The following is a 9,405-nucleotide window of genomic DNA, read 5'->3' as shown; positions in this document are numbered from 1 at the left end:
TATTCTTTTTTTTTTTTTTTTTTTTTTTTTTCTGGGAGATCTCTGATTTTGTATTCTAATTTATGTTTAAAGCCTATATAAGTATATTAAAGGTTTATATAAGTATGTTTAAGGCTTGTACAAGTAACCTGCATTGGTTTGTACTGAAAAAAACTTTTAATAAAATGGAGAGAATACGTACAGTACTGTACTGTACTACGTATGTTCGAGAGAGAGAGCGAGAGACACACACAGTATGTACATGTACGTAATAAGATAAATAAAATGAAGTTTAACTTACTTTTGGAAGATGTACTCGATGCTTAAGGAGATGATGGAGGAGGAGGAAGAGGAGGATTTTATATCATGAGAGATTCTTCGTCGTCGCTAGAATTGGCATCAAAAGTTATTTCCTGCTTCATGGGGACCGGCGTTTTCTTCCTCCTCCTCCTCGCCACGTTGCTCAGCCTCCAATGAGCTCTCACAGCGCCAATCGTCTGTATTAGCGGCGGAAAGAAGCACTACGCGCAATACAAAATCTAACTTACAGCATCTCTTTCCGAACATTTTTCGACATACTGTACGCGCAGAAATGTTCGTATATACCGTTGTTCGTAACTCGAATGTTCGTAAGTAGGGGAGTGTCTGTATAAGCTTTCTTTTTGTAGGTTCCATGTTTATATAGCAGCAGAACACAATATTCTGTGGGCCTTGCAAAATCAGTAAAAAATCCAGTAAAACAGCACGGAGTGAAGGGGGTTGCTTCCATGAAAATGGCTGGGAGTGAAGGAGTTAATGAACTCATAATTAATGAAACTTAATATATTCACTTTGGACTAACCTAATTGAATCGTGTGTTACCGCTTGAAGCAATTTTATTAAGTTGGTCAACAATTCTGTTTAATCTTACATTGGTTCAACAATTCTGTTTTTAGTGTTTACGTCTCGTTATACATGTGAATTCACATTGCACATTTTTTTTTCATATATTTACTTTCTGTCTTTGCTCAATTTAGTAGGAAGGGATTACAATAATAAAGGATTTGCACGACGTCCCATCACAACAGTCACAAGTCGACTAGTGAGCGCACCAAATTCCCTGCAGCACAGACAGGCCAAGCAATGTAGCCTGCAGCTAATGATGGCCGAGCAGGCCAAATCATACGAGTCGGGTGTGTGTCTTGACCTCCGCCCAACTCCTGATACTGACTCGCCGAACCTCTGGGGTTTGATCGAACCCAGGTTAAGAACCACTGCATTAACTACAACACCAATTCAAAACATTTTTTTAAATGACCAGTAAGACATTTCTGACAGGGAAAATTGAACATCTTTGTGAAGGCAGGAAATCTGAAACAGCTGTTTTCTGTTATTATTATTAGGTTATGTGAGTAGTTGTGGTCAGCCATTTTGTAGACCTGATCCGTCAGATCATCCAGCATCAATCAATGATCACCATATGGTCATCTCTCTCTTCAAAAGACTTACCTTGTTTGTCTTTCTGTCTGCCTCCTCACCTGTCTGTCTCATGCTCACTGCAGTGCAGCCATGCATCCTCCGGATGTAAGCATTCTGTCTGTCTGTCTGTCTGTCTGTCTTTCATTGTTTCATTTGCCATTCATCTTCACACTGTGCTTGCCCTCTGCTTATGATCATGTGCTGTAGCACTGGGGAACATCAGTGTCGTGTAGTCAGTTTTAGACGGTGTCATACTGTATGTAACTTGACACCTGTTAGTTTTGTTGGTAGTGTCTACACATTCTCAAGTGCTTGATAGTTCGAGTCGCTGTTAGGAGGCTCAATGTGTTGACGACAGCAAGCAAACCGGCTCTTGCTGACACTTCATCTTTTTTTCTGCTTTGTCTCACCCCCCCATCCCATCAATACCGATTTCCTTCCCTCTCTACTAATCTTCTCCCCGCAATTTTGTCCATTGCTGTCATCCCATCCCTCTCTTCCTATATCCATTTCGATGCTCCCCTCTGTTCACAGGTAAGGAAGGGTAGTATGGGCGGTTTAACTTCATACGGAGGCCAACATTTGTCTGGATCTTCAGAGATGGGCCGATACATGGTGAGTTCTTAAAGGACGCTGGTCAAAAAGGATGGTGGGATAGAAGTTCAATTCCTTTCACTTTCATCATAATTCGTCACCCGTCTCTGACCTGCCTGCATTTCTTCTGATATTGAGTTGGGGAGGATTTAATTTTTGGTCGGTCGCCTTGAAACTACTAAATTAACACACAAAACTAATGATACATAATGTGTAGGAAAAGGTCAGTAATTCCAATTCTAAACAGTAAACCACCCATCGGGGCCGTACGAAATTCAGAATTGAATTGAGAGTGATCCCTAAATTCCAATTCAGTTCTTCAATTTGAATGCAAGTAGGAAGTAGAATTGAAATTCTTGATGCAAAATTCAAGTGTATTTAACAATGAAGTGTTACAGAAGAGTAAGGAAACCTATTTACAACATGAATTTCATACAAATATTGCTGTAAAGAGTCTGTACACATTCACAATATTTTTTTTACTAACAAAAAAGCCTAGTCAAATCAAACAGATCATTAAAATGGAAAAAAATGTATTTTTTTTTGTTGATATGATGCTATTAAAGCACTTCATTTCCCAGAAAGTCTTTAAAATGGCTTCCCAAATATTTTGGACCATTTAATTTGGAACACAAACGAGTAGAGTGAAATACACTGATAATAAATGCACTCATTCTCACTGACGTGATGAGATTTTGATTTTTTAAATCGCATTGAGGTCTATCTCACTCCCTCTCTTTCAAATTCAATTCACCGTCCTATAAGCTGAAGTCAATTCAAATTTAAATGGATCCATTGATTTGAAGTGCATTCTGATATTGTGAATGTTGCACAGCCATGGTGCCATACCACAAACTCTCATCTCTCAAACAAGTTCATATCACTTCAAAGTAAACTAATCTTGTAACATAAGCCTTAAAAATAAATGTATTGCAGATGCTTTTATTTGAAAGAAAAACGAATGCACTGAAAGTGCGCTTATACTCCTGTGTGGCATAAATCTCGACTAGGAGACTAAGGCTATGTTCACACTGCAGGTCTTAATGCTCAATTCCAATTTTGGACCTGGCCGTTCAGACAGATATGCGTATCCGATCCAGGACCACCTATGAAAGTGACCCGAAGTGAATGTGAAAAAATCTGAATTGAGCCGTTCAGACTGAGATAAAAAAGTCAGATACAGGTCGCATTTATAAAAAAAAATCAGATCTGGGTCGCATTTGCCTGCAGTGTGAACGTAGCCTAATTGACTAACATCACCTCAACTTCCATCATGAATTATTAAACCAGAGCTTTGGCTCCATCTTGTGGCATCAATGAGTATGAAAACAAAGGGTGAGGTTCCGTATAAAGAAAAAAAAATACTGTTATTGTAGGTTAGTTCATGAATATTGAATTTACTGTAGTTATTTTCTATTCTCACCCAAAAAGATAATCAAATAGCTTTTTGTCATTCAAAAACCTAATACTAGAATGTGTCTTGAGAAAATAGGATTTTAGCTACTAACCTTTATGCGTAGTTTACCAAGCACTTTTTATTTCTTCACTAATTTGATACATTACATTTAATTCCTTTGTTGGAACAGTGCGAACGTTCCAAGAAGCTGCATCTGCAATAAATACTGGTGCGCAGTATTGATCCCCATTGACTCAAGTGTTAAGAGTCCAAGGTTCAATGAGGTGAATGATAATGACGCCCAGGGGGGGTTATGTGTGTGTCCCTCCCCAGATTTCCAAATCGGATAAGCATGGCAGCGGTACCGACAGCGACTACGACAACACGCAAACATACGACCCCTCGATAAGGTCAGACTCAAGACTGCTTGTCACTGTGCGCAGAAAATGAGAAAATAAATGGTTGGTGTTGTTTTTGCTGTTTGGCAGCATGGGTCGCAGCAGCGAGGAGGAGGGGCGTGGTGAGGCGGAGGAGGGAGGCGGTTATGAGATGGGCGATCCAGACCCCACCTTGCCATGCACAGAGGACGTCATACTGAAGACTGAGCAGGTGACCAAGAACATTCAGGAGCTTCTCAGGGCAGCTCAGGAGTTCAAACATGACAGGTGAGATGTCAACACACAACAAATGCCAACTATGTTACGTGTTACCTCATGTAGGAAAAATAAGGTGTGCTGCTTTAATAATTGTATAGCCAAACGAAAATGACAAGATACAAGTGCATTTAAAAAAAAAAAAGATTGTAAAAAAAAAAAAGTGAAATTATTACACTCCACAATTACAAAATCAGCATAATCATAAAAAAATATTAATACCAATTTTTGAGTTGTTAAAATGTATACATTTGCACCTTTTTATAAATTTTAAAATAACTAATACATTTTGTTTCATCCAAAAGGACCAAAGCATAATTATAGTGTTTCAATTCATTTTATTTGTCTTAATATTTTTTATTAGTTTTTTTTTACATTTAAACTTTTTTTTGTACCAAAAAACAGGGATGTGATTTTTCCGCTAATTCGCGGAATTCCGCTTTTTTTATCTCGCCCCCCCCAAAAAAATTCAGATTTTTATTTTATTTTATTTTTAATTTTTTATAGTAGTTCATTGTGTATGCACATGCCTCCGACAGATAACATCTTCTGCTATAACAAAGACATTTGTGGTATGCTCTAATATGAGTTACTTTTGAACTCTTCAACATTATTTATGTGTTAACTTAGTAATCACATTAGTTAGATATGATGATATTCTCAGTGATAGTTTTTAAAAGCAAAGGCAGTCCAATGTTTTTGAATGTGACTGATTTTGAGTTGACTAAAACTGCCATTTTATATGGGATAGTTCAATATACATTGAAAATTGATGCTGTTGTTTTGTCTATTTCTTTGTCATGTGAGTGCATTGAAAGTACTTAAAAGCACGGAAAACCCATGAGCTCTAACCCTAACCCTAACCCTAACCCTGGACTTAGCTGGGTGCCAGCGGCCCCCAGACCCCCGGCTAAATTTTCAGATAATTTCACTTTGGTCAAAATACATCCCTGAAAAAAATAAGTGATTGTCCTAACACACAAGCTGCACTCCAACTTCAAGTTTTTGCCAACATAAATAAATATATATTATTACATATTAATTCTGTTTGGCCCAATAGAAACTTACATAATTATAGTGTTTCTATTTTTTTAATTGGTCTTAATATTTTCAAATGCTTAAATATTTTCTTGTTTTGTACCCCCCCCCCCCAAAAATCAATAATTGTTTGAATAATTGTGATTTCAATTGTTACCAAAATAATTGAAAAAAGGGGCTTTAGATTAATGTCCTTGCACTAGTAGCGTATTCATATTCAATAATATATCAAAAACAAAACAAGTCAAGAATAAAAACAAAACACAAGAAGTTTATGCTCATGTTTATATCTGATTTGAATATTTTTCTAACACTATAGTTTTAAAAACTTGACTGGGAAGAAAGGCCCGGCGGCCCTCCCTGCAGGTCTCTAAGGCACCGGGTGCTTTTCTATTCTAAATTCAACACGTAACAAAATAGGTTGCGAAAGGCCATTTACAACCTGATTTCCATGAACAATCTTTCGAATGCAATATTCAAATTTCTTGAGATAAGCAATTAGTCCTTTTCTGTAGTTGTAAACTATAATCATCAAAACTACAACAAATAATTATTTCACCAACACTATTAAACACGTTTATTAATAAATATTGTTTTACAATTGAATCAGTGCACTCTATTAAATGTAAAATGAAACCTAAAATTCTGCCTTTTACTTTTTAAAGCAGATATTCTGCTGCAATTTGAACGCTTTTAACATTCAGCACAAGCTGTCACGAGTCACAAATAAAAATGTGGTGTAAGCAGAAGAACGTTTTGCTTAATGTGGATTTCCACATTTAAATCTACTAATTCTCCTCAGCTTTGTACCATGTTCAGAGAAGATTCACTCTGCTGTCACCGAGATGGCCTCACTCTTCCCTAAAGTAAGTTACCACATACTCTTGTCATTTGGCTGCTTTTTTTTGGGGGGGGGGGGGGTACTGGGTAATAACATGACAGTGTTTGCACAATGACATGATGATTACTTCATTTTAATCAATAGACTATACATACATTGGAGGAGTATAGTATTAGTATAGAAAAAGTATTTTTAAATGCTTAAAGGGAAGTCAACCCAAAATTATAATTTTTTTGATAATAATATGTTCTATGCAGGCCCATAAGTCTAAATAAGGTATTCTGTTTGATATTATGTTAGTGGAATATGAGTTATGAAGCAAAATCCAGCCATTTGTATCCATCTCAGGAGGTGGCCATTTTGGCAACTTGTTGTCGACTGAAGATGACATCACATTTGCTCAGGTCTGAGGTAACAACCAATCACAGCGCAGCTCCAGAATACAGTTAAGCTGTGGTTGGTCATTACCTGAGCAACTGTGATGTCATCTTCAGTCGACAAGTGGCAAAATGGCCGCCCCCTCAGATGGATAGAAACTGCTGGATTTTGCTTCATAACTCATATTCCACAAATGTAATATTAATCAGAATGTCATGTTTAGACTAGTGAGGCCACTTAAACCATATTAATGTTAAGAAATGTTTACGGTTGACTTTTAGTATGTGTTATATTTACTAATTGAAATCGATATACCGATATATGAAATAAGATCCAATAAAGATCTTTATGTATACATTTCCTCAAACAAATTTTTCTGTTGATGTTTCAATTTTCACCATCCAAGCTTTGGTTGTCTTCGTCTCTCTTCGTCTAGCGGCCAGCCTTGGATGCAGTCCACTGTTCTCTGCGCCTGTTGGCCTCCAGCGCCTCGCGCTTACAGGTGGAGTGCCGCAAGGCAGCGCCCTCGGACCCGGGCGCTCCCGCCGTGGACTATCAGCTCCTCACCCAGCAGGTCATCCAGTGCGCCTACGACATCGCCAAGGCCGCCAAGCAGCTGGTCACCATCACCACTCGCGAGAAGAAGCAGTGACAATGCTGAAAGAAGTGGGGAGGGGAGGAGGCGGGGGGGACTGGGCCGAGGAACGGGGGGAGGTCCACAATGTGATCACATCATTGGGTGACGGGAGGGGAAAGAGAAGTTTGGACTATGCATGGGAAGGAATCAGACGGACATGAATGAGCACAGAGAGGGAAAGTGGAAACGTGGCGGCCGCTGAACCCGACGTGTAAGATAAAAGGCTGGACGCGTGACGGCGACAAGGAAGCATGACGGTGCTGATGTACAGTGAAGCGCATCCTAACATGTTGCCACTTAATTTATTCCCCCGCTGTGGTTCCTCGTCCCACCTTCAGCTCCAATCACCTGGACCAACATCAACTGTGACAGCCCAGTTTGCTCCCGCGAAGGCCTTCCAGCCTGTTGTGGGCATCCATCATGCACATCTCAAAGACTTACAAAAAAAACTTAACACTGGAATCATTGTGATGTATTGTTTTGCTTTTTTTTTTGTATTGATATTTTTACTGATATGTTTTGTTCTGTTTGTCATCGTCTCACTTATGATTCTCATTTAGTGGCGCAGGGAGATATTGTTCAACCTCTAACTGGGATTTAACTTAACAACCTGTGAACAGATTTTTCCAGCACTCTTTTGGAGTGGCAGTTGAGACACTCATCGGCCGAGGGGTTTGAGGTTGTGGTGGGAAAATGAAGCTTCGTGAACCACTTGCAATATTTTTTTTACTCCTCTAGATGGTGCTCTTGGTTTAAAGATAAAGGCTAGTGCAATAGAAATTGATTCAAATTTGACTGCATCTTTAAACCAAGAGCGCCATCTAGAGGCATCATAACATTTTGTAAGTGTTTCGTGAAGCTTCATTTCATTAGTTTAAGATGCCAAAGCATTTGGATTGAACGGGCAAACCAAAAACTTCTTGGTCTTCTTGTCTTATTGCAGGACCTGGATCACAATGTTTTTAATGAAACCTCAACTATCTCTTAATGTTTTTTTTTCTTTTTCTCAATTTGCCTCATTTTATCGCTCCAGTGGAATCATCTCAGCATTAACCAGTGTCGAATGTTGCAGTTCAGCAAACCGGAATACCATCACAAGGTGTTTTTCTAACATGTAATTTGTTATTAATTTAGTTTTCCGATTATTTTAGCTGCCTGGTGAGCACAATCAAACCCAGTGTTTTATTGTTCTTAATTCTACGTCATGGTCTGCTGATTTGGCCCAGCGAACTAAATGTCTCTTGAGGGGAGACTGCATTAGTTTGTACAGGTGACCGAACTGGTCCGAATGGAACAAGCCTCAAAAACGCCTTTAGACAAACATTTGACCTTGCCAAGTCCCATCCAGCAATTTGAAGAAATCAGCACTTCGGTCAAATTGGTGGTTTGATTTGCTCACGTGTTTGTCGCATGCCTCCGAGGGCTGATTGTTTGCCACGCCCTAAAAAGACTCTTGCAATGTATCATTGCTTGATAGTGAATGCCTTTGCACATGATCATCTCCCGTTTGACTGGCTGCAACAACGGAAATACTTCCATCGACAAAGCTTTGCCCACCGGTCAAGTTTTAGACTAGAGCCATACATCCATATATATATATATATATATATATTTTCATGCTATATTTTATATTAAGCTACATGTTAGGGTTGTGTCTGTGAAATATTTATGTCTATTTGTTGGCCCAAGTGGGGTTTAGGCTGTGAGAGCTATTCGCAAGCACCAAGTTGAGTTTGGCCTTACACGGTGGCAGGAAGAAGATGGATCTAGGAGGTGGCGTGTGCTGTTAGTTGCACAATTTTTTTCCAAACACCAGCGGGATGAAGGCACATCTGCAGCGTGTAATGCACCCTCCTTAAGGTCGTAGTTCAGGTGCATTAGCATTAGCTGCCATTATGTGAGGTGTGGTGGAATAGGAAAAGGTCTGAAGCATGCTTGGGCTCAGCACTAAAAGTCATCTCAAAATGGCGAGGGGAAGAGGTTCCAAATAATGAAAAAAAATACAAATGCACATGGAGCCTCGTTCAGTGGACGCCCAGTAGAGTGTTTCGTGTGAATGTTAACTGGTTAAGTCTCATTGTGCCTAGCACAATTTTTTTATTTTGTTTTCATCTTAGCATCTAAACACCTCTGTGTTCATCATCGGCTGGACCAAGCCTTTCATCAGCCAGTGATTTATTTGAGCCCAGCCCAATCTTGAACCACTGGCCGTGCATTGTGGCCTGTTACGTTGCTGTCCTTGTGCATCACCCCACAGGCATACATTTTGGGAGATGGGTGATGGAGCGTTGTCTTTTAACAGAAAACACTAAAAACTGTATAAATGTAGAGAACAATGACTTAAAAAAAAAAAAAAGGTCAGTCGTTAATGGAAACTCATAAGCTGTACATTTGTAATAAAATAATAAAACAAGTTAATTGTCCATGGTTT

The 9,405-nt window shown here is 39.1% G+C and overlaps 1 protein-coding gene across 3 annotated transcripts in view; it reads left to right on the top strand.

The window, feature by feature from the left end:
• The window catches only part of git1 (G protein-coupled receptor kinase interacting ArfGAP 1), a 33,268-nt gene extending 23,871 nt beyond the window's left edge, over positions 1 to 9,397 (top strand). For all 3 annotated transcript variants that reach the window (XM_077565991.1, XM_077565992.1, XM_077565990.1), the window contains 5 exons: positions 1,972 to 2,052; positions 3,761 to 3,837; positions 3,916 to 4,092; positions 5,921 to 5,984; positions 6,774 to 9,397. In XM_077565991.1, coding sequence (XP_077422117.1) covers positions 1,972 to 2,052; positions 3,761 to 3,837; positions 3,916 to 4,092; positions 5,921 to 5,984; positions 6,774 to 6,989 — 615 coding nt within the window. In that variant the 3' untranslated portion in view covers positions 6,990 to 9,397. The remainder of the gene's footprint in view (positions 1 to 1,971; positions 2,053 to 3,760; positions 3,838 to 3,915; positions 4,093 to 5,920; positions 5,985 to 6,773) is intronic.
• Positions 9,398 to 9,405: the final 8 nt, after the last annotated feature.

The sequence above is a fragment of the Vanacampus margaritifer genome, chromosome 5, assembly GCF_051991255.1.
Source record: "Vanacampus margaritifer isolate UIUO_Vmar chromosome 5, RoL_Vmar_1.0, whole genome shotgun sequence".
NCBI lineage: Eukaryota > Metazoa > Chordata > Actinopteri > Syngnathiformes > Syngnathidae > Vanacampus > Vanacampus margaritifer.
This window is presented reverse-complemented; position numbering and strand designations above follow the sequence as displayed.